General features: G+C 53.1%; 8 protein-coding genes across 8 annotated transcripts; 4 read left to right on the forward strand and 4 right to left on the reverse strand.

Moving 5' to 3' along the window:
- Positions 1 to 766: 766 nt before the first annotated feature.
- Positions 767 to 2,197, reverse strand: B0T26DRAFT_655348 (thiolase-like protein; the record flags this gene model as incomplete). The annotated part of the gene is made up of 2 exons (XM_060438618.1): positions 767 to 1,649; positions 1,704 to 2,197. The coding sequence occupies 2 exons, from the start codon at positions 2,195 to 2,197 to the stop codon at positions 767 to 769; spliced, it is 1,377 nt and encodes a 458-aa protein (XP_060291970.1).
- A 1,386-nt stretch (positions 2,198 to 3,583) lies between these two features.
- B0T26DRAFT_875960 (uncharacterized protein) lies at positions 3,584 to 6,125 on the forward strand (the record flags this gene model as incomplete). Its single annotated transcript, XM_060448076.1, has 6 exons — positions 3,584 to 3,854; positions 4,090 to 4,145; positions 4,265 to 4,453; positions 4,511 to 5,397; positions 5,482 to 5,556; positions 5,629 to 6,125. Coding segments are annotated over 6 exons (1,974 nt in total), but the record flags the coding sequence as incomplete, so codon positions are not given.
- A 771-nt stretch (positions 6,126 to 6,896) lies between these two features.
- On the forward strand, positions 6,897 to 7,439 carry B0T26DRAFT_654785 (WD40-repeat-containing domain protein; the record flags this gene model as incomplete). Its single annotated transcript, XM_060438575.1, has 1 exon — positions 6,897 to 7,439. A coding segment is annotated over one exon (543 nt), but the record flags the coding sequence as incomplete, so codon positions are not given.
- Positions 7,440 to 12,699: 5,260 nt separating this feature from the next.
- On the forward strand, positions 12,700 to 14,268 carry B0T26DRAFT_744006 (argininosuccinate synthase; the record flags this gene model as incomplete). The annotated part of the gene is made up of 3 exons (XM_060444342.1): positions 12,700 to 13,651; positions 13,682 to 13,883; positions 14,217 to 14,268. 3 exons carry the CDS (start codon positions 12,700 to 12,702, stop codon positions 14,266 to 14,268), a joined length of 1,206 nt encoding a protein of 401 aa, XP_060291973.1.
- A 3,398-nt stretch (positions 14,269 to 17,666) lies between these two features.
- B0T26DRAFT_744007 (nucleoside phosphorylase domain-containing protein) lies at positions 17,667 to 18,995 on the reverse strand (the record flags this gene model as incomplete). Its single annotated transcript, XM_060444343.1, has 4 exons — positions 17,667 to 17,756; positions 17,887 to 18,150; positions 18,184 to 18,876; positions 18,972 to 18,995. 4 exons carry the CDS (start codon positions 18,993 to 18,995, stop codon positions 17,667 to 17,669), a joined length of 1,071 nt encoding a protein of 356 aa, XP_060291974.1.
- Positions 18,996 to 20,096: 1,101 nt separating this feature from the next.
- Positions 20,097 to 20,319, reverse strand: B0T26DRAFT_728449 (uncharacterized protein; the record flags this gene model as incomplete). The annotated part of the gene is made up of 1 exon (XM_060442897.1): positions 20,097 to 20,319. A coding segment is annotated over one exon (223 nt), but the record flags the coding sequence as incomplete, so codon positions are not given.
- Positions 20,320 to 21,081: 762 nt separating this feature from the next.
- Positions 21,082 to 22,466, forward strand: B0T26DRAFT_478525 (uncharacterized protein). The gene is made up of 5 exons (XM_060435245.1): positions 21,082 to 21,256; positions 21,348 to 21,431; positions 21,669 to 21,711; positions 21,944 to 22,314; positions 22,435 to 22,466. Exons 2-4 carry the CDS (start codon positions 21,349 to 21,351, stop codon positions 22,196 to 22,198), a joined length of 381 nt encoding a protein of 126 aa, XP_060291976.1. The 5' UTR covers positions 21,082 to 21,256; position 21,348; the 3' UTR covers positions 22,199 to 22,314; positions 22,435 to 22,466.
- On the reverse strand, positions 22,400 to 23,545 carry B0T26DRAFT_744008 (ketopantoate reductase; the record flags this gene model as incomplete). Its single annotated transcript, XM_060444344.1, has 4 exons — positions 22,400 to 22,720; positions 22,801 to 23,127; positions 23,231 to 23,232; positions 23,311 to 23,545. 4 exons carry the CDS (start codon positions 23,543 to 23,545, stop codon positions 22,400 to 22,402), a joined length of 885 nt encoding a protein of 294 aa, XP_060291977.1.
- Positions 23,546 to 23,793: the final 248 nt, after the last annotated feature.

The following is a 23,793-nucleotide window of genomic DNA, read 5'->3' on the forward strand; positions in this document are numbered from 1 at the left end:
GCACAGCGGACACAGTGGACGTCTCATAGGGTGCAGTGCGTCGTCTGTAGAATGCAATCCTACTTTCCTCCGTGCCTGTCTGTCCTCCAGATTGGAACGCGCGGGGGAGTTGGGAAGCCATTGGATGGTGCTGCTGCATGATTTGGATTCTGCACTCTCTCAGGTCAAAGCTGAGGTGATGTGTCGACGCGACGATTGGCGAGTATGTGTAAATGGATTTGTGGCAGTCGACGGGCTGTGTGATCGCCACCCCAATCGAAGCCGTATGGAACCACCTCTAACAAACGCACGGGCCGCTAGAGCTGCAGGGGTCTCTCACCTCCATACCACAGATCCAATGCCAAGCCGGGCTTCCAGCTTCCTCAGCTTTTGGAACGCCTCAGCGCGGCGTGTTTTAGCGTCCGACTGTTCAACCATGGTGCGACTTGAGAGTTTAGGTGAGATGTTATTCCATTTCCAGCCCGGGCTGAGGTGAATTAGCGACGAGCCGCATGATCGACTGTGGGTTCAGGCAAAACACCTTTTTTTTTTCCACTTCCCAAATAACTGGAAACCTCGCAGATGCAAATGCAGACACGATATCCGTATGGAGATATGGAATGATGGGCCTGACTACCTAATTAACATACCTTTCCATGCTGCTGCTGGTGCTGCTGGCGCTGCTGCCATGTTCTGTTCCCCTGGGCATGCCGCCGACCAAAACCTGGCTTCCGAGGTTCTAGATACCTACTGATACACACAAACTCGCTCTCTTCCAATGCCTTTGCTAAAACCGAGCCTGGACCTTCTCTAGCGTGTCTTGCAGCGCCCAGTCGCTCGACTTGTCCTTGCTGCGCACCGCCCTGGCCTGCTCGGCCGTGAAGCCCTTGGCCTCGACGGCCGGGTTGTAGCCCAGCTTGTTGACGCGCCCGACCGTGGCCGAGTCGACGACGGGTGCCTCCTTGCCGTCGGCGCGCCGGTACACGGTCACGACGACGGCACCGCCGAGGCCGAGGTTGTGCTGCAGCGTCCACTTGGTGTGCGGCGCCGCGCGGTTGTTGGCCCACCCGCGCAGGTGCCAGACCAGCTCGGCGCACTGCGCGATGCCCGTGGCCCCGAGCGGGTGCCCCTTGGAGATGAGCCCGCCGCTGGGGTTGATGACGACCTTGCCGCCGTACGTGATGTCGCCGCGCCGCACCATCTCGTGCGCCTTGCCCGGCTCCGACAGCCCTAGCGCGTCGATGACGATCATCTCGTTGGCGCTGAAGCAGTCGTGCAGCTCGCACACGGTCACGTCGGCCGGCGTGATGCCCGCCTCCGCCATGGCCGTGCGCGCCGCCGTCTGGTTCATCTCGCGCCCCATCAGGTCGATGGCGCTGCGCGAGAACAGGCTCGGCGCGTCCGTCGCCATGCACTGGCCCGCAACCAGCACCGCCTGGCCCAGCAGGTGCGGCCGCGCGTCCAGGAAGGCCTGCGACACCAGCACCGCTGCCGCGCCGCCGTCCGACGTCGGGCAGCACTGCAGCTTGGTCAGCGGCTCGTGGATCTTGGTCGACTCTACCACCTGCTCTAGCGTGTACACGTCCTGGAACTGCGAATACGGGTTGTTGACCGAGTGCGCGTGGTTGATGCGCGCTATCTCGGCAAAGTCCTCGGCCTTGGCGCCGTATCTATTGGCGTGTGAGTAGTTCTCTAGGAATGTCAGGCAGGCAACGAAGACTCACTTCTCCATGTACTCGCGGCCGGCATTGCCAAACATCTGGGCGGCGCCGGGGGCCTTGGCGACGCCGCGGGTGGCGGCCATCATCTTGCCCGAGGTGCCGATGGGGTTCTCGCGGTCGTTGAAGAAGCTCTGCAGGCTGCCGGGCATCATCTTCTCGAAGCCGACGACGAGCACGCAGTCGGCGCCGCCGTACGAGATGAGGTCGCGGCCCATGGCCAGGCCCGTCGAGCCCGTTGAGCAGTTGTTGTTGACGTTGTATATGGGGATCCCCGTCATGCCGAACTGGTAGAAGACGCGCTGCCCGCACGTCGAGTCGCCGTAGCAGTAGCACGCCACCCCCTGCTCCACGTCGTCGTACGAGATCTGCGCGTCCAGCATCGCCTTGGCCCCCGCCTCGAACCCCAGCTCCGTGTAGTCGACCTTGCCCCGCGGCTTGATGAACTTGGTCATGCCCACCCCGAGCACGTAGACGGGCTGCCGCTGTTTGCGCGCCATTTTGGTGGAGCGTGTGTGTGTGTATTATGTATTGAGTTGAGTTAAGTTGAGTTATGTCACCGAGAAGTTATCGACAACGAAGACTGGTTCGCTTCAACAACCTGCTTTTCAGGGGCAATACAGAAAAGCATTTGGCAAAGATTCCAACTCTTAAACCCACAAACAAAACGATGAAGGGGAGAGAGTGAGAGCTACCCACCTAGGTAAACCCCTTCAGACTGACCTCGAGTTGGACAACGGCCCCGGGGAACGGGTGCGGTGGGGAGTGGCAACGAACTATTTCCCCGGATCCCCACGTTTTTTCGCTACCCACCCCAGGCTCGGCGCCAGAAAAGTGCGGGGAATATCCCAGACATGCCGAGGCACACACAGGCCCTCGGCCCTTGAATGCGAATGCGGCCGGCTCGGGTTCGGTTCAAGGTCCGCGCTTCTCTGCTCTCCTTTTTTCTTGCGGATATAACAACTCGGGTTGCCAAGGTACGTAAATCAGGCCTGCGGATACTGGAATGGTTTACCAGGAGCTTGCGACTTGGTCAGGGCGTTTTGTAGCCCTGACAAGCAGACGGTGGGACAGTGTTTCCAAGATCTGCCGCCTCCCTCTTAGGCACCCATTCAGACCGAACCCCAGGGTAGTGGAAGGTAATATAGATATAGGTGGAATGAGAGGCCTTTTACATTTTTGAAAGGTCTCACGCTAACAAATATTTAGGGATTGGACTGTCGTGTGGAAACTGTCAATTGCAGGCACCGATGCGATCGGGAACCCGCCAAAACGCGGCCTGCTCCGCAACGAACACTGTCGCGCAGCCGGCTAGCATTCAGTCCTAGACAACCGCTAGGGGCCACGCCTACATAAAATCCAATCGCTGAATATTTGTTGGCCTGGTACCTGGGAACAAGGAGAAGATTATCGCAAATAAACCGACAGAAAAGGCCCTTAATAGGCACTTTTAGAGAAGAGATAGGTCTCTAGGATTCTAGAATAGAGGTTCTAATACTTATTACCTCCCTCAGCGAAAAACCTATAGGGCGAGCCATAAGGAATTGAGGTCTTTCAAATCTTGGAGAGTCCCCCGCTAATAAAAATTTAGGGATTGGATTATATCGTGAACTTACGGGTATCAACGTCCCGATTGTTTCCGTTTATTCCTCAGAAAGCGCCTACAAAGGCGCCACCATGCACTGCGCCGGCAGGCGACTGCAACCCAGCCGGCTCCCTTCGCCGATTGTCTTCTCAGCCAGCCTCGCCGACAGCTAAATCCCAAACCTCGCAGGCCTCCATGACCTCAGCGAGCCCAAGCACATCAAATCGCGCTCTATCTTCAGGCTGCAGTGCCCTTCTATCGTTTCATCTTCTCGTTCAACGTGCTTGTCGAAGCTGTGAAGATGCTATTCAAGCGGTTCAAGCAACGATTCAGAAGACCAAAAAGCGGAGGTACGCGAACGGAACTTCATGCAGCCGACGATCCCCTTCATGGCTCGCCATCTCCGGTAGAAGCCCACGACCCGCCTCCCGAGCCTGTTGCGTCTTTTGCTATCGATCCTACATCCTACCCACTGTCACTCTGGGACCGTGCCTACGATTTCCTTCGAAAACAAGACCCAGACCTAGTAAAAGAGTACGAGCAGCTACTTTTGCGTGAGCTACCCGTGACAGGTACGTGCCTTGCCGACACTTACAGCTCTATAATCTAATCGCTGAATTTTTATTATCGGGGGACTTTCCAAGATTTGAAAGACGTCGAGGTTTTTCGGCAAGGGAGGTAACAACTATTAGAACGCCTATTCTAGAATTCTAGAGGCCTCTCTCTTCTCTGAAAGTACCTATTAAAGGCCTTTTCTGTCGGTTTATTTGCGATAATCTTCTCCTTTTCACGACTAATCACCCATAGCTGCCACCCCAACCGCATCCGATAATGGCCTCGCCAACACGACGGGCAAGATCTCAGTGAAAACCCCGAGAGCCGTCAAGCCCAACTGAAGATCATCGACTGCGGCCTGCGACGAATGGAAGAAAGAAAAACCACCTTCACCACTACCGGCCACAAATTCGTCCTGGAGGACTAGATCGCGAAAGTCGCCGACTTTGCTCTCTGGACGAAGGGCTTTGTCGCCACGGCCGTCAGTGCGTCCCCCGAGGCGTCCCTCGCCTGGGCCGGCGTCTGCATCATTCTCCCCATCCTCACGAACTCGAGGGCGGCAGAACAGACTAACAGCGATGGCTTCGCATACGTCACCTCTCGCCTGCGCTACTACGTCGAGCTCGAACGTCTCTTATGGCCTAGGAACTTAGAATCTAACGGTGGGTTGCAGAAGGAGTTCGAGGATCACATTGTCGACCTCTACCAGCACATTCTCGACTTCCAGCTCAAGAGCGTCCTCCGTTTCTACCGGGGCTGGTCAGGGAAACTCTTGCGCGATGTCTCCAAGAGCGACGACTGGAAAGAGAAGCTGTCCCGGATTAAGAACCTCGAGGACATCGTGAACGACGAATCCCAGGCTATCAATACTCTAGCCTCAAGGCAAGCCCTGGAGAGCGTTAGTGGCAATACAGACGAATTTCTCAGAATGATGCAGAAATTTCTTTTTGTTGCTAAAGAGCAGGCCAGTGCCATCAAAGACCAGACGGGCCAGCAGGAAAATATGCACCGAGATGCGGAAGACAAGAAGTGCCTCGCGGACTTGTGCGTCACCAATCCCGAATTCGACAAGATTCGTATCGGGGAGGCTAAAGGCAATATATTGCCGGACTCGTGCTGGATCCTCGACCACCCCGATTTTCACCACTGGCGCCAGTGGCGTGAGGACCCAGCCTGCCCACTGCTGTGGATCAAGGGCAATCCCGGCAAGGGCAAGACCATGCTGATTTCTGGCATTATCGACAAATTACACGCCACGACACAACTGGCGGACTCGGGGGCCGACGAGCTGCTCTCATACTTCTTCTGCCAGGCCGCCATCAAGGAAATCAACAACGCGAACTCCGTGCTACGCGGTCTGATCTGGCTGCTTGTCGGCCAGCAGCCGTCCCTCATCCGACACGTGCGGAAGGAGTACGACCGCCTGCGGAAGGACGACCGCGCCGGCAGGGACTTCTTCGAGGGCACCAATTCCTGGGCCGCACTGACTGTGATCTTCCGAAATATCCTAAGTGATGCAAGCCTGGTGCGCACCTACCTCGTCGTCGATGCTCTCGATGAGTGCGTAGTTGAACTACCTAAGCTTCTTGACTTGATTTCTCAAAGCCTGTTGTTTCCAACACGCGTAAAATGGCTTTTTTCGAGCCAGAATGAGCCCGGGATCGAGCAGAAGCTCGGCAAACACCCTCAGATAAATCTTGAGCTCAAAGAGAATGCCAAGTACGTTTCTCGCACAGTCGACTGATATATCGAGTATAGTCTCTCCAAGATACCATCACTTGACAACGACAGCCAGTCTCGGGACCAATTTCGAGACATCCTGCACCAAAAGGCGAATGGCACATTCCTCTGGGTCGCCCTCGTCGTTCAGGAGCTAGCAAAGTCCCAAGCTTGGGAGGTTCTAGACGTAGCTAAAGAGCTGCCTTCCGACTTGTACAAGCTCTACGATCGCATGATAGACCAGATCCAGGGGCTTCAAAGAAACTCGGAATTTCGTTGCCTCGTACTCGCCACTGCTGTCGCTACATATCGCCCAATTCACCTAGAGGAGATTGGGGTATTATCCGGACTGCCATCTAAAATCCACAAGTCTCTAGAGCATGTCCGTCAGGTCGTGAGACTGTGCGGGTCGGTTCTTACAATTCAGGACAACCATGTCTACTTTGTCCATCAGTCGGCCAAGGACTATTTGGTCGAAAAAGCCGAAAAAGCCGATGCCATGCTCTTCCCCTCTGGCATCGCAGATATCCACCGCGCCATCTTCACCCGGTCGCTGGAGCGCATTTCGTGTACGTTGAAGCGCGACATGTACAACTTGGATCGCCCGGATATTCCATCGACGATGCCCGCTCTGGCGACCCTGATCCGTTAGCTGCAGTGCGGTACTCATGCGTGTATTGGGTAGACCACCTTTGCGATTCGAAGGAGGTTGGTCAGGATCCGAATCTGGAAGACGGCGGCGCTGTCTATACATTTCTCTCGAAGAAGTATCTCTACTGGCTGGAAGCTCTCAGTTTGCTCCGAAGCATGTCCGAAGGGGTCGTTGCAACAAGAAAGCTCAATGAGTTCTTTGTGAGTCTGAGATAATCCCGGGTAATCGGAAACGTACTAACATAACTTAAGACGCACAGCAGTGACCAGAAATTGACGGGACTGGTTCGAGACATGCTCCGGTTTATCCTCTCCCACAGAATACCTATAGAGAACGCTCCACTGCAAACATACGCGTCAGCCCTCGTGTTTAGTCCAGTCAATAGTGTAGTGCGGAAATTGTTCGAAGTCGAGGAGCTGAGCTGGATAACCGTGAAACCCAAGGTGGAAGATCACTGGAGCGCATGCCTACAGACGCTCGAGGGCCATTTCGGCTGTGTTAATTCGGTAGCCTTCTCGCCCGACGGTAGGCAGCTAGCCTCGGGATCTGACGACGGTACGGTCCGGCTCTGGGATACGGCTTCAGGCATATATCTACAGACGCTCGAGGGCCATACCCTAGACGTTAAGTCAGTGCCTTCTCGCCCGACGGCAAGCAGCTAGCCTCGGGTTCTGACGACAAGACGGTCCGGCTCTGGGATACGGCTTCAGGCATATGCCTACAGACGCTCGAAGGCCATGACGACACGGTTAAGTCGGTAGCCTTCTCGCCCGACGGCAAGCGGCTGGCCTCGGGTTCTGACGACGAGACGGTCCGGCTCTGGGATACGGCTTCGGGCACCTGCCTACAGATAACTCCTGTCAGCGGGCTGCTTGTCAGCTTATCGTTTGATGCGGACTTTCGTTTATCAAGCAAACTGGGGCGCATAGATTTAGACCTCTCGCTATTGTCCGTAAAAGCAGATAAGCAGGGGTCTACTGACTTGGACCTCGACGACGCTCAAGGTCAAGCGCAAGGAACCCAGCTGCTCCCAGAGCCCTGTTGGCCCGTTTGCGATGTTGAGGGTCATTGGATTATGCGCGGCGGGGAGAGATTGCTTTGGCTGCAGCCGAACTGGCGACCGGATTCATATCCGTGGCACAAGCCGGCCGTGAGCGTGAGGGAACAGACTCTGGGCATCGGCTGTCAGTCTGGCCGTGTGTTAATCATCGGCTTTGCGCACGATGCATGAAACATCAGCCTCGCGGGGATTCATGGGGCATTCACCATGTTGCTTTCTCTTTTGTTTTTTTCATAGCGTGCTATCAGAAGGGCTAGGGAGGATGATGAATTATGAAAGCATGCTGTCCTTATTGTTTTAGTCTGGAGGGGCTGCGGGTTCGAGCATGCATCTCCTTGGTGCGTGCTAGAGGTGACTTCCATGTGACTAGTGGTGGTCGCCTATGCTTTTCGCGCGAGCTCTTCGAGGTTTGGCCCGTTAGTTCGGCAGGGCAGGGCAGAACAGGGCAGGGAAAGACGAGATGGATCGAAAGAGCTTCGTTGTGGCGACTGCCAAATATATACGGGCTGCAGAAACAACACAGTCCCTCTTATGCACTAGACGAGCTTGATCAGCGTGGCAAAGCCTCTTAGGTCGCCTATGGTTCTTCTGACTTACTTCTGCTGCATAGCTGCACGTGGAAGCAATGTGCTGTACTGTACCTATTAACACTGAGCTGATGTACTTATGGATCTAATCTGTCCTTCAGCCGTTGACATTGACGCCTCGAGTTGTGAACTGAGCTCAGAGACCCGCTTGTTGAGCTCTGACACTTGCGATGAGAGACTCGCTCGGCTCGAAGATGCGCGACTTTGCCAGTCAGACCAACAACAGCCTCAATCTGCTGCTTTTTATCTGACATCGACTGCGTCAACTGTCGCACCAATCTCCCCGACACATGAGGTACGAGCTGAAGGCACGGCTGTGCGGTGGTGGCGCTCTTCACGATCTCATGTCGTTTAGCGATCCTTCGCACAATCTTCCAGATTCTATTGGACCTGTACCTTCCAAATCGGCTCCGAGATCCAATTCGCTGGTTGTTCAGAGACGTAATATTCCTGCCAAAACTTCGTTGGGCGACAGATGGACACACCCGAGTTCAGTGTAGGCAATGGACGACCTCAGATTATCTGGTGGGGAAAGATCAAGTCCCGGGTGTTGCCCGTCCCTTGACCTACCTGGCTGGATCTGAGATCGAAGAACAGGCCTAGGCTAAGGAGGTGCGGGATTTCAAAGCCCAGTGGGTCAAAGAGCAAGATCCTGTGAAGAAACGACCATGCAGCTCCTTGGTCAGGGGCTGGTCTACCTAAATTGCACTGGTCATGCTTGCTTGCTCACCGGCGAGGATAGACCTGTGTCTGTCTGTTCCAAGCGGAGCAATAGGTCTGGGCGTCTCTCTCCACCCCTTATTTGTTAATATGCTCAGGAGAGGTATGTTTTGGCTGGCCCTAACAAAGCCAGAATAGTGCATCAAATGCCCAAGCCGTTTCGCTGCTCATGACTACTTGCCTGATAATCACCCCGCACATATGTGTATGGATGTACAAGCATAGCAAAAATGAACTCCTGGTTCGATAGGTATGCATGTCTCTTATACTCGTACTGCATCTGCTTGTATTCTGTCCATGCCCGCAGCGGCCAGTAAGCAGCGGTGCGGCGTCACCCTGAGATTCTTTCTTGGCTGCTTTCTTGACGCTCAAAACATCTCGCAGAGTCTTGCTCGAGTTGCTTTACACTTTGTATGGATGGTGTTCTCAAGGCTTGTCCACAGAGTCGACAAGAGAGCAGGAGAGCAGAAACCGTCGTTAAGCACATGAGATAGATGCACCCGCTACTTGTTTCTCAGATAGCCGTGTGAGCGCCGAGTAGTCAAGGTACCTACCTACCTAGTTAAAAGACGCTCTCTCGAGTGGGCTTGCCTACCGTAAGGAGTGTGCATTTCTATTCTGTTCGTCAAAATACTACTTCGTGCCTCGGGAATATCACACACCGGTACGACAACGCCCGGCTTTCTCGGCCATCTTACGGAATACCAGAAGGGTGAAATTTTATTAATTTATCTTCGTTTTCTTTATTTTCTCTTGTGAGAGTCGGCTCGGGCTCGGTTCGAGGTCCGCGCCTCACTTCTCAGGTTTACTTCCATCCCGCCCAACAACAAATTGGGCAGGAAGCCGTCGTCAATGAGACACTCCTGGTGGTCTTGGTAGACGCGCAAGCCGACACGAGGCGTGTCCCAAGCCGGAAACATATGTTGAGGCCATCATTCGAGACATTTTCGGGGCAGCAGAGTCGGAAGCGTGTATGCGATCCCAATTCAGGACGGAGGGGACCTGGCTTCTGCGGATGCCTGGGGGCAGCATGTTGCGGACGCCGGGGCAGAGGTTGAAGCGGTCGGAGCTCGCGCCGGCGGCGGCCTGGAAGCCAGGGGGGTGGGCCCGGACCCGCGGGCAGGCCGGGCGGGGAGAGGCTTGAAGAAAAGTTAAGGTTTTGCGGAGTAATTTGCAGGAAACAGCCCGCCGTGGAACGGTACTAGAGTAGAAATAAATCTACCCCACCACCCCACACTTGTCATAAACCACATGGGTACGCTGCTGCATCGTCCATTCCCCTACCGAGACTCTTTCCCTACAGATACCTGGGAAAGGAATATACCGTTATATCGGTAGGTAAATTCGATCGTACGTAAGAAAACGACAAAAAAAACATGCGGCACCAGGGATTCGCTGGTCGTCACCGACCCAACTACTAGTCTAGCGATCAGAAGCTTGTTATTATATATACGAGGTGAGGGGGTCAGAAACAGAGTTCTTGGGATCTAAAAACGGGGCCCTCTTTCCTTCTGTTAGTGTCCCGTTTTAGTTTAGTTTTTTTTTTTTTTTTTTTTTTTTTTTTTAAAACGGTTGTGCTCACAAACGGAGGAGAATCCCCACTTCTTCTTGGCATTAGTTGCGAACACGCCACGCGCAGGCGATTTGAAGCGCCCACTGACGCCACGGAACGGCTTTGGTTTTGTCTCTCCTTCTTACTCCCTGGAGCTGGCCTGGCACAGGACTCCCAGATTGGCTTCATCACGTAATATGATTTGCCCCATTACACGGAGGGCTGTTAGTGCGTGCCACAACCATCTCTGTATCGGTATTACCTACATATAGGAATCTAGAGTCGCTCACCCTTTCGTAATCTATCTACAGCTTTTTTATAACTTCATCGACGTTCGCCATTCTGCAACACCAAATCCTAGTCGAGCGCGTAAAAACAGACCCTTCTAGCGACGATTTTCCGACTGGATGAATCTTCCTGCAATCGCTTTGGTACCCGTGCGGGTCGAAACCGCCAACTCTGTGAGCTATCACGACTTGTGTCGCGCCTAGGGTCTTCCAATTGCCGCCAAGATATTCCCCTGTGAAACGCAAACCAGAAAGAAAGAACAGTTCTGAACGTAGAATGGGTCGCGGAGCGCCGAACTGCGTTCGGGTCGCAAACGACGCCAATGCGCAAGCTGACCAACCGCAGGAGCTTTCCCAGCGCCGGGAGCTGCATGAGATACCCATGTTTACGTGATATCGATAGTGGGCCGTGGGGTGGACAAGGGTGTCTGCATGAGGCTCCCGCATTGGTAGCGCAAAGTGTACGGCGGATTTCCCCAGCTGGTATGGGGGTCCAGCAACTGAGTCATACCCATTGTGGTCCCGCCCGGTAAGTTCCGTACCCAGCCGGGTATTTGAATTCTAGTACCCGTTTTTGTGGGTCTAGCTATACAAGTGTTGGTCCAGCCGGGCAGCCTGGTTTCTTTTTGTAGGGTAAGGTTCTGTAAGTGTCTTGTAGTTTTTAAATCAAGTTTAAATATACGAATAATTTTAACGACCTCATCATCATTCATTTCTTCGATAGGATTTTCGGTCACTGGTAGATTTGGTGTAATGGATTTCGTAGCAAATTTTCGTTTCGATGGATCAGGCGTTGTGAGTTGCTTTTGCCCATGTGTGGCACCTAGTTGTTGTATTGGGTGACTCATCACTGCGTTGGATACGACCTGCCTTTGCGCAGCTTGCTTTGCGGGGGAGGCTCCGGGAGATTGCTTTTGCCCATGTGCCGGATTTGAGGCGAGTGCTGTATTAGGTCGGCTCGTTAGGGTCACGTTGGTTGCGGCTTGCCTTTGCCTGGCTTGCTTTGGAATATAGAGGGGGGGTCCGTGTGCTGCTTGGATTTTATTTGCGCTGGCTCGTTGATATCGTCTTTTCAGTGACTTTATTCATTGGCTTTACTTGGTGGTGTAAGTAGTGTAATAAACCTTGACATTTCTCCATGCCGCTCTGATGTACTATGAAGGACCCTTTCGTATCCTAGGCCTACCAGACAAGATAATCAGTGACAGAGGCCCCTAGTTTATCGCCGACTTATCGATAGCTGCTCGCTCGGCCAGGCTACGGCATTGGTGTGAGCGCAGGCCCTGCCCACCTTCCTTATTCTCCACTCCGAGGTATCTTCTTGCTTCACGCTTTTGTGGCGCTCGATATTTGACGCGGTAAGAAGGTGTGAGGCCATCATGCCTGCGCTCCTCGTGCTCGTGGAGGGCGCCTGCTCATGAGGTTCTGCATAACCCCCACAGTCACTGTGGTCAGGCTGAGCTTCCTCGGCGAACCTTTGCATCCTGATGTGCCATCCACTGCGGGTGACGCTAATGCAGCACCTCATCTTTGGATACACAACAAGGCTGAACACGGCTTGTGCTGTGTAAAATGCGATGGAATCGCAACCTCGCTCAAGTGATTTCTACTGTCCATATTCTGTTTCATGCAACGATATAGAACCATGGTAAGTGCATTTTCCCCTAATCAAGTCACTGTGTTGACCAGCATAGGGTGAACGATTCAAATTCGGCCTCCTGGGCTTTGGCAACGCCAACGCGAGCATAGGCGCCTACCTGGCAAGTCGCGGGGTAGCTGCCACTGCTTGGGCACTGCCGCACCACCAGGCCTCCTTCTCGGTGCGCCGTGAAGATGGCAACCATCATGCCAATCATAGCCACATTCTCAGCAACGCACCCCCGTTCAAAGAAGCAGCCAGCCTGCAAGAGCTTGTCGGATTGCATGAATGCCTCATTCTTGCTGCCCCTGCCGATGCACAAGAACTCTATATCGCTGCGCTTGAAGAGCTCAATCATCTTCTTCAGGACACCATCCTCGTCGTCATTGACGGCCACGACTCTACGCCGCTCTCCAGTAGTCGCCTCAAGGTCAAACACGTCATCGAAAGCGACCTCTTCCGTCCAGCACCCAAGCTTGCTCACGACGAGTCTGCCCTGAATGCTGAGGGCACCAAGAAAGAGCTCGAGCCGTCTCGTTCTCAGTTCTGCCTCGGAAATCCAAACAACCTAGGCACTCTCCCTGAGGATATCCGATCCTTGCTGTATGATCTGACTCGCTTCGGCGCCGAGGTTCCGCGGCAGGAGATGGGCTTGGAACATGTGCTGGGGGGCCTCCTCCGGCAGAATGATAGGCCTATTGAAAGTTTTGGGCATATTGCGGAATATGACAGCAGAGATACTCCTGTTGTCACCATGTTTAGCGGCGGCTTGGACAGCACCTACTTGCTCCTAAAGCTTCAGCAGCTGGGCTTTACCAATGTCCACGCGGTCGTGGTAGATGTCGGGGGACCCGTTGACGAGGACCAGCTGACCAAATCCGCCGCCCATTTTGGTGCTACACTCAAACACCTCGACGGGCGGGAACTCTTTGTCCAGAAATGTGTCATACCGGCAATCCGCGCTCACGCGAAGTATCTGGGCATGTATCCAGTCAGCAGTTCACTCTCCCGTCCCGTCATTGCCCGGCTGACCGCAGACTACGCCAAAACCTTGAATGCCGGTCTATTGCTCCATACCGCAAACCTGTCCCAGAACAGTCTGCCCCGACTCAACAATAGCATTCGGCGCTATGGCTTCCCTGGAAAATTCGGAAGCCCATATGTCCGTTCGGTCGTCTCGCGGGAGCAGAAAGCACGGGAGCTGTCTGCAGTCGGACTGACCTTCATGTCTGACCGCAAGCTGAGTGGCGACGAGAATTTGTGGTGCCGAGAGTTCGAAGCTGGTCCGCTGGACGATCCGGAGAGTTTCGATATTCCAGAAGATGCCTATCAGTGGACGGCGCACTGCGGACGTCACGCGCCTAAAAAGCTTACGCTTACCTTCGAGAAGGGTAGTCTCGCCTCTGTCAATGGTGATAGACTGCCCCTTATGGAAGCCATCGCGCTGCTGAACAAGGAGGTGGGCAAGTTTGGTCATGGCCGTTTTGTTGGCCTTGAGCCTATTGGAACCGACGAGAAGGTCCTAGAAGTTCGTGAAGCTCCGGCCGCCACCATCATCATGGATGCACTCCGCCATCTGGAGGTCGCCACGTTGGAGAGTAACGCGCTGAGCTTGAAGCAATCCCTAGAACAAAAATGGGTCGCGGAAGCCATTTCCGGTCGCTGGGAAAGCACGTGCCATACTATGTGTGACACGGCGATCGCTTCCGCTCTGGAGGGAGTGGGTGGCAGCGTGACCTATCGCATCGACCACATGCGTTACCTCCCGTGTTCCATCGTGGCAGACACTCCTCGCTATATCAGGGATCGAGACCAGTGGGAATGCGAAGAGTCACTTCGCACAGTCAGCCCAAAAGTCCGATTCTGACCACGTCGATCATTAGGACGAGTCTGCGGTGCCATATAGACTTGCTTCCTCAACTCCCGAACCATCGTCCTCTCAGATGGGAGGAACCCAAGAGATCCCTGTGTGCTCACGACCCGGTGGAGACAACCGCTTATACTGCTTGAATGAGATTCTCAGACGATGTTGCAAAGATTGAAACGAATTTTCTCCCGATCAGGGATTTCATCAACTTTCTTCCTTTTCATACACATGTACACGTATTCAAATAGTCTAGTCAATCACTGTCACTGTCACTGACGCGTGATCATTGGGAAGAGAGGCCCCTTCACGCGGTCGCAGTCGCTGAATGAGGCTCGATCAGTAACGTAGTCGCTTCTTAAATGATGATACATCTCCCATTTCACTGCCTAACCTAGATATCTGTTACCAAACAACAGGAAGGGGAATGGAAGGGTCTCGCCCCGTTAAAGACTTAAACGCTGCTGCCACCACGGCGCTGTGATGGCGTCCATATGATGTTCGTAGCGTAAACGATGTAGTTCCATCGAATGGAGTTCATGACTTCCAATGAGCGAATCATGTGACTCTTGAGGTTCCGCCTTCACACACACGCACACGCGGGGAGAGAGAGAGAGAGAGAGAGCAAACAGTCATGATGCTGAAGTTCGATGGAGGATGACCGTGGATGCTCGAGCCTCTGCATCAGCTTGGAACTGTGACGTTCGAGAACAATGTCAGATGAAATCGGCCAGATCAAACCAGACCAAAACTTTTCATGTCTCTTCCAGTATACCTTTACTCTATCCATATAGTATAGCACTGTGTCTTACCTTGATCCGCTGACCATGTCCCTTACATTATCTGTGAAACCTCTCTTTCACTTCCCGACAAACGCCAACATTGTTGCTGGATGTCCACGGATTCACTGGCCACTGCTTTTTCTGTTCGTTGTGCTGTTGTATAGTGAGTTGATGAAGATGTCAATGTCAACGTCAACGTCAACGTCAACATTAACATCATGCTCTTGTTAATGTTCTGGTTGTGTTGGCTGACGGTAGCTTCGGCGGTGAGAAGAAGTGTATCTGAAGACCATCAGAGCGATGTGTCGGTGTAAGGGCGGAAGTACAGCTCGCTCTCGGAGACAGTTATGACTGAGTTATCTTGAATCCAACGAGGCAAGATTTGGAGGTCATCTTGCCTATTCTCACCTTCGGCTGGCCCTGCTTGACGAAATTCCTCAGCTACTTCTTGCACAGCCGAGATATCTCCTGTGCGCGACCGAAATGCGGTTAATCTTTTCGGTACTGGTAGTTGAGGGAAATCTTCGAAAAATTTTTTATCATTCCTCATGCTGAATTCGTCACAAGACTTTCTTGTCGTTTGCCGTCTAGTTATTTTAGTAGTCACTGCACTTTGTGCCACTAGTATCTATTGCTACAATGCGCATGTGTTGCTGCTCATCTTCATCCTTGACTACGTGGAACATGTGTCTCGCTAAGAAGTATTCTGCCCCCTGAGCCTACTTTTCAGCCGTCGGAATAACCCTTGACTAATGAGTGCTGGCTGTCCTTGTCAGAATATGCCGATGCTATGCCAAATCTCATTACAGCAGTAATGTGCTGACGCCTGGAATTTGCAAACAAAAGAAATTTGTCAACCGTCTGGCGGAAGTCTTGAAAAATCCAGAACCCTTGTTTCCACTCTTGCTCGTACGCCTTGAGAGACCGCTCATGCAACACACGTGCTTCTTTAAGCATAGAGTCAAACGAAGTCTCATCAAACCTCGCGCACTGTTCCCGGCCTTCCTCGAATTTGCTGCACATACTTTCGATCATCGTGATCTGAAGAGATAGTTCTCCAAGCGACCTCTGCAGTAGTGGTTGGTGCCCCAGGGTCTTTTGGAGGACTGATTGGATGAGATTCTCAGTTTGGTCGAAGCGTTTTTGCGCACGCAAGCACTGAGCGTAGCTTCGAGTAATTCGTAGTCGCAGAAAGCAAAGGACTGTCGATTCGCGTTTAAGTTGCGTATCTTGTTTTGAAGTAGCGACCAGATCAGAACCTCACTTTCGTGTACTCGTCCCTGCTGCAGTAAACAGAAGCCCATACGTTGATACCACACCGCCAATAGGAAGTAGTCTTGTCCCACATGACGATGTAGACCTTGTTTACATGACTGTAATAAGGATTCAGCTTCGTCCAGATTGCCATCATCTAGTTCGATAGATCCGAGAACTAGATTTTTCCTTGCGAGCAAAAAATTTGTCCGATCATTTTTTGTGATGCAGTGTGTCTGTAAAATGCCGCGTGCTTGGTCATACAGCAGGCGCCTGTAGAAGAAAGGAGCGTATGTCAGTACTATGCAACCGCGAATCATACTCTGATATCTAGAGGCGTTAGGAGCTCTACGGAAGAGCTGCTCACAAAGTTGAGCGGCATATTCCTGGCGACCTTGAGCGCGGCAACGGCATATAGCTCGGAGGAGCCACACCTCTTCAGAGATCTGCCAGTCTCCTACACTCTCGACTCGCTGCAACATTGCGAAAAATTCATCGGCACTCGTCAAAGTCGCCCAATCGACCGACAAGGTTGCCCATGCGTCGACAGCAATCAAACAGCCAGCTAGTCGTGTGACGTCTGTCGTTTCCCGCAATTTAGGGGATGATTCCAGTAGTCTGTTGATATTGAACACATGAGGGTAAAGCGACTGAGTGTGTTTGAGGTTGCCTGTATTGCACGACTAAAAGATTGCTCGATTTATCAAACTAACGGTCGAATATATGATATCATCACGTCTACCAGAAGTGTCGATGACGTTGTTGAGCCAGGAGTGCACCAAAGGGTGAACGGAGAAGGAATTCGTTGCTGTCCGGGACATAAGAGAAAAGGATATCAGCGTGCCGATGGCTGCGGCAACACCCTGTCTAGTCCGAGAAAATTGCTAAGGTAACGGCCCGAGAATAGCATCGTAATTCCCATCCGTGGGTCAAATTCAAAGAAGCTGCTAAGAAAACACTCATCAGGGTACGCCATTCGCTGTCCACCTTGACACATCAATTCCAGCGGAATGTCGTTAGCGGGGAACAGAGCAGCAGTTTGCATTATCTCTGCAGCGAGTGGGTCTTGACGAGTTATCTGCGACATCGACATTTGCCAGGTCCTGTATACGGTATGCTCGTACGGCCAGACTGCCCTCGGCAGCTTTTGCGACAGTAGCTCAGCTTGGCCGCCGCGCAGTAAATCTTGGTAGTATTCATAGCTCGAGTCTTGTGCGACGATATAAGCTGCGGCTTGATCTAGAGCAAGTGGTAGATTTCCCAAGGCCTGTGTGAGTTGCATCGCTGCTTCGTTTTGTGCCGGATCTTTCGTTCCGGAGCATCTGTGTAGCATTTCCACGGCCTCCAGATCACTCATAACGCCAATTTTGATCGATTGACCTAGCCTTCCTGCGCTCTTTCGGCGACTTGTGAAGATGATGTGTCCGAAAGAAGCCTTTGGCAAGAAATCTTGTATATAAAAGGACTCTAAATCGTCGAGGTTGTCAATGACCAGCAGCCAGTCTCGGTTGTCCTCTTCGGTCATCCAGTCCAGAACAGCATGAACTTCTCTAGGTATCTCCGTGGTGTCTGTCAGGTCTGCCGGAGCGGAATCGGTCGTGTTGGAAGAAGCAAGAGGTTGAGCAAGGGCAAGTGCAGCTGCCAGCTTGGAGAATGACTTGATGGTCTGGGTCCGCGACTGAGAAAAAACCCATAGGACGCTAGAGAAAGCTGTCATAGCCATCGGGGAGTGGACGAATGCCCGTACGATTTCACTTTTACCGACACCACCCATGCCGATGAGTGCAACACGTGTCTGCTCTCCTGTAGAGACAGACAGCGCCGTACCAATTGTTTCGAGAATAGCACCGCGTCCAGTAAAGCGCGAGTTTTGAATCACTGGCACAATCACGCGCCGCCGGACGCGTTGCACAGAGCTACGTCTTTGGCTCACATCCTGGCCGGGAAGATCGAACGAAGCGAGCTCTTGTTCAGAAGCGACGGATGGCAGGGTCAATAGTAGTCGGTGTGCATATGTCGCGGCTGTCATTGCGGCATAGCCTTGCCACCTTTTGTTCTTGTGGCTGTCGGCATAGTCGCATATACCTCGTATTATGAACGAAGGAATTTGATCCATCAAGCCTGCGGCCTCCATGTCGAAGCACATGATGTCTGCCTCGTTGGCAATCTTGGTCCGCATAGTCGAGTCCTTTATGACCTAGTTTGCAGATGCAATCAAGCCGTAGTGCACGACTAGCTTCAGATGTCCCGCGCGGCGAACGTTCCTTGGTACTATGGCGGTTTCGTGGGCCAAGCATGCCTCGGAGCAGTCTGTATCCGGATTAGGGTGCGCATACGTGTCGCTATACAACACGTCTGAGCTTTGGTCGGGCCGTGCGTAATTTTGCTTGAGGTTTGGCCGACGAGAGAGCAAGATATCCACATCGGCATCGAGGTCCAAATCATCTTCTTCTAAGCGAGCGGCCAGCTCAGCGACCGTAGTCAGAACAAACGTGGGGGGCCTATTCAGGCTCCCAGTGGACTGGAAGCCTCGACCTTGCATTGCTTTCCCAAAGTCGTATTGATACACGCCTCCTCTTCCCGAGCTCGGCGCGCTGATCACCACATCCCCGAGACAGATGTCGTGCATAGCTGTCGGGGCACCGCCTCCAATACCCACCATGAGAACGACTCGTAGGTGAAGGAAGGAGCGGAATATGTCTCGCGCAACAACCGCGGCCGAGGTCAGCCCATACTTGCCGCTGGGCAGGACGGCAATGACGACATTGTGAGAAGCGATAGATCCAAAAGTGTAACTGTTGCTGTCACCTGGCTGCGAAACGTATCCGCTTCGATCGTGTTCGACATCGAGGACCTGACGCGCTGCGACGTATTCAATCGCCAGCGCGCAGATCCATCCAATCGTGTCCGCGCATGAGATGGACTTCAGTAGACGGACAAAATAAATGCGCCTTTACCGGCACGATTACGGAGAATATAGTCCTATATGCACTTAGATATCTTTATGCTGGACACTACCAGTGTCGCTAGGCTGTGGGGCATAGTAAGAGAGAACCGTCCCCTCCCCCCCTGGATGCCTATTCAAAAGTAGGGCTCCGCAATCTCACGTTTCGTGTTCAATAGGGGCGTAATTATAAATTTCACTAATTTCACGCCTTGACAACAGACCTACTTATCTCCCCACGTGGGAGACAAGCTGATTTCGAGGGCTGGGGTTAGGTTTGGGGGCTGTTTCAAATAGCCAATTAAAGCTCAATTTTGGGACCCTTTATGAGGCAATTTCGGCCTTGAAATCTCACCTCGAGGAGTGAACGTAAAGATTTCGGGCTAGGGCGTGAAATTCGAAAAATGTAATAATGAAAATCGAGCCCTACCTAAAAGTCCTACCGTATCACCCTCCCGTCTCTTTGATCCCTGCTAGCGTATACCAATCATGATCCGCATCGTAGATCCGGCTGGCGCCAACCGTTCCCATTGCTGCTCTTACTGCTTCTACCACCTTTAAAAGTGTTGGTCATAATTACTCAGGCACCTCCGGCCCCTCGCCTTCCTGTTGGGAAGGTATTACAAACCACTCGACTGTTAGGGTCGTCTGTCTGTAAGGGAGCACGGGCTCCACAGAATGCTGGGGTTGGTAATTATGAAGATAGAACAAAGGGCAAGCTCCTATCGCACGGGTAATACAGTCAAATCGGAATGCTACTCAAAGTGCATGAGTGCAGTGAATGTGTATTGCTTGCTTGAAGAACCAAGCAAGAACTATCTAAGACCGTGGCTACGGTCGTCGTATGTATCTATCTAAGGCGGACCAATCAGAGCGTTGGTCCTAGGTGATCAGTGCGGTCAGTGTGCTCAGTGCGATCAGTTCCCACTGATCGCCCTGATTGTGAGGGCCTGGTCCTCCAGGCCTCCCAGACGCTCTGACTAATCAGACGCCAGTTGGGTGGATCCACCCGACCAGCCAGAGCCCCACCTTGAGACGCCCTGGAAGAATCTCGCGAGGGGAGGCTTTTGAGCTTCTTTTCCCTTTTCCCGTTAGTTTAGAATCTTCGTCTATAGCGCCCAATAGAGGAGTTCCGCCCTCATTCCAAGCCGGCCGTGACACTGATCATACTGATCGCGCTGACCGCCTCGCTATTGGCTTGTAAGGAAAAGGACACCCCAAACACCAACTGCGCGCACAGGGTGCGCGCCCACCACTTGTCACCAACTGGCTAGAACACTGCCAGCTGGCATACGCTACGCCGTGGCGCCACGACCGCAGACTGATGCCCGGGCCGAACCCCTGAGCAGGTATATAAACAATGGCCCTCGCCCATCTTCCTTTGCGAGGGCCAGGTTGAAGTCTTACACCAATACAAGTCATTGCTCCCCTACCTTCTTGCCTGCATTGTGACCACCTTGATCAGGCGTACCTACCTTCTCTTACATTGGTCGTCGCCTCAGTGTTACGATCCTGGTCCAAGACTGCAGGAGGCGCTGGAAGCCAATTGCCAATTGGGCCGCACAGGTGGGCGGGGTCGGGCCCCGCAAGTGTTCGACACAGCCAATCAGGAGGCGCTAGGTGCGACTGGTCTGCCAAGACTAGGCGAGCGCACCGAGCAGGGCGCTCGGTAGTCTCTGAGACGCTCGGTGTACCAAGCGTTAGGAGGAGCACTGAGCACGCAAAGGAAAAGTCCTGATTGGTTACCTGAATTAGATATATACGATGACCGTAGCCACGGTCTTAGACAGTTCTTGCTTGGTTCTTCAAGCAAGCAATACACATTCGCTGCACTCATACATTTTGAGTGGCATTCCGATTTGACTGTATTACCCGTGCGATAGGAGCTTGCCCTTTGTTCTATCTTCATAATTACCAACCCCAGCATTCTGTGGAGCCCGTGCTCCCTTACAGACAGACGACCCTAACAGTCGAGTGGTTTGTAATACTCAGGTTGGAGGGGCACTAGCAGCTTTAGTTGGAGCCCCTCAGCGGAACAGGCCGACCACTAGCAGACTCCACTGACAGCGGTTCAGGGCATCTCCACAGAAGCGCAACGGCACGATTTAGTCAGTGGAGACATTTTTCGCAGTAAATAGAATTCCTCCGGGAAACGCAACATCGGCTTCTTCGAAATTACATCACCGGCTCCGCTCTCGTTCTCCACCTAGGGTTTAATTGATAAGCTTGTCGTTAAGATGCAAAACATCATTCCGTCCTTGTCCTATCGCTCCACAGCCGCGATCCGACTTTTCCACGGCTGACATAACCTTCGGGCTTGGAGTCTTGCAATTCTGTCGTCCCGCGTTAAGCATCCAAGGTCCTTTCGATCCTCCAGCAGCATCGTAAAAACTCAATACAGCTTTGGAAATGACTACGGGGTGGCGCGCACGCTGCTGACGGCTACACAGGATGCTTCAATTCACGATCTCTTTACTCGGTCAAGGCTGCTGTTTCCAGAGAGATGGAGACAGGAGTGTTGGTATCTCACGACGGTTTGTCTTCCCACAGGTCCAAAGGCTTGCGCTGATCAGACATCCTCTAGGCCGCTGCCCTGATCGGGAGTGGACACCAATCACACATTGGCGCGCTGTACCAACACCTCCTACAGGCCGAGCATCTCGAAACGCCGGAGTCACGGAAGCACTTAGTTAGAAGATTGAGAGAGGCTATGATCAAGTGCATCATCCTCAATGGCATTCTAAAAGTCATGCTAACGTTTCATTCACTAGCGGCTGTGGAGCAAGAGCAGGACTAGGATCACTCCTTCACAAGGTACGAGAGGCCCCGCTGATAGCTCTCGCATGCCAAGCGATAATAGGAGGCTTTCATGCAGAGCGGGATGGACACCTGACAAGGAGAACAACGCGAGGGCGGTTCAACATCTCAACGCCATATACCGTGGAGCTCAGGACACAAATCACGCGGCGTGCGGTGCCTATGCGGACCTTGGCAAGGATCCAGATAGTGCTTCCGGGTGTCGCTAACACGATCAGAATGGATCTAGACCGACACCTCGTATGGACTGTTCCTCTCTGACCACTCGGTCTTGGACATCACTGAATCGGAACTTGTCATCCTACCAGCTATCCTGTGCCAGGATTTAAAAGGACCGACTGACTGGCATCTGAAAAGATGCTTGAGACTCGGCTTCACGCGCGAAGACGTTGATGCGGTGCAGAAGGTCATCGAGAGAATAGTGACACACGGCGGCGGCAAGCTATCTCAAATCGGCTCGGTCTGGGACATACAGGACGAATAGGAGGACACAAGACACAAGGAAGAAGCCCTAGCTGCTTGCACAATGTTAAACGTGTAGAGGCACGGGTTCTGTGGTGTTACGTATCGGAAGCCGCCTTCAGGCTCGCGGCAAAAAAAGTACTACTTGACTACCTTTGATGGTTGATGATAAGTCTCTAGTTTATTTAATGTCAAGAAATTCATTACCCAGCCAGACTCCGGACTATTTTCCCACTTCTTGTGTTAACTTCCACTGAGCCTGATTCAAGAGCTCATAGACCTGAGTTAAAATCGGCGTACAGACACCCTTCTCCTTGGCCGCCCTCAACGGCGCCCCAAGAATGACCTCCAACTCCAGCGGCCGTTCATTCTCCAGATTGACCAACATGCTGGGCCGAAACGTGCTAGTGGGAGCCGAGTCATGAAGCATGTTCTGTATCATGTCTTCCGACACCGCGTCCCCGTAGCTCGCGGCCGTGGCGACCGCCGCGACCTCCCGCATCGCCGGCTCCAAAAGCGTGTTCCGACCCGGGCCTGAGAGCAACTCGCCCACGGGGATGGCAGCACCGTGCACAGGGTGTTGAACGAGGCGTTCCACAGCAACTTCGCCCAGCGCGCGCCGACGATGTCCTCGACCAGCAGGCAGCGCGCGTTGGTCTTGGGTTTCGCGCCCGCGAGCCCGGCGTTGTACACGTCGACGTAGAGCGCGGCGACGTCGTGCTGCGTCGCGCGCGTAAACGTATCGTCGACGTGGTGGAAATGTGCGCCAATCTTCGATACGTCCGGGTATTGGTGGAAAATCGAGGTCGAGTTCGTGAGGCGTGAGCCGATCATGCTGACGCTCGAGAAGGTCGGTGTGTTGGGAAAGGCGGCGGCGAAGGGAGCTTCGATGGCCAGTCCATTTTGGACCAGGGCGAGGCTAGTTTTCCCCGGCGTGACCAGTGGTTTCAGCTCCGCAATTATAAGAGGACGTCAGATCTGGTAGAGCTTTGGTCGTGATGACAATGAAGTCGTAGCTTTTTTAGTCGGCGGCCGCGGAGGCGAAGGAGGAGACAACTATCAGAAGATGAATTCAGCCTAAGCTGAGAGAGAGAGAGGAAATCCATGAGGCGAGCTTTTTTCCCTGTGACCTACCGTTATGCGGCCTCCAGTTTGTGACCTTTCCATGATCGATCGAGTCAATACCGAAACCACGTTCCTTCACGAGCGCGTAGTTGGACCGCAAGATTGCCGTGACACGGGCGCGCTGCGAGTTCTCCAGGACGTAAGCTGCAATTGTCCCCACGCCGCCGGCGCCAACGACGCAGACACCCAACATGTTCTTGGTCCTTGGGAGGCTGTGGTTCAGGCGTCGGGCGGGTGAAAACATGGTTGTTAGTAATTCTGCAAAAATAAAGTGATAGACCGTCCTTCCTGTCGGAATTCTGGTGCCCAAAGGCTGTTGCGAGGCTGTCGCCCGTTATAATCTTTCTTCCCCGGCCCCTCTAGCCCAGCAATATTAAGCTCGGATCTGTTTTAGCTGCGCCATAGTTAAGAACATACAATCTGCGCTGCGAAATGCCAATTCGGCTGCCTTTGCTAGGCGTTTACAGCCCGTAACAAACTCGCAAGGCGCTT

The sequence above is a fragment of the Lasiosphaeria miniovina genome, assembly GCF_030549165.1.
Source record: "Lasiosphaeria miniovina strain SMH2392-1A chromosome Unknown B0T26scaffold_7, whole genome shotgun sequence".
Lineage (NCBI taxonomy): Eukaryota > Fungi > Ascomycota > Sordariomycetes > Sordariales > Lasiosphaeriaceae > Lasiosphaeria > Lasiosphaeria miniovina.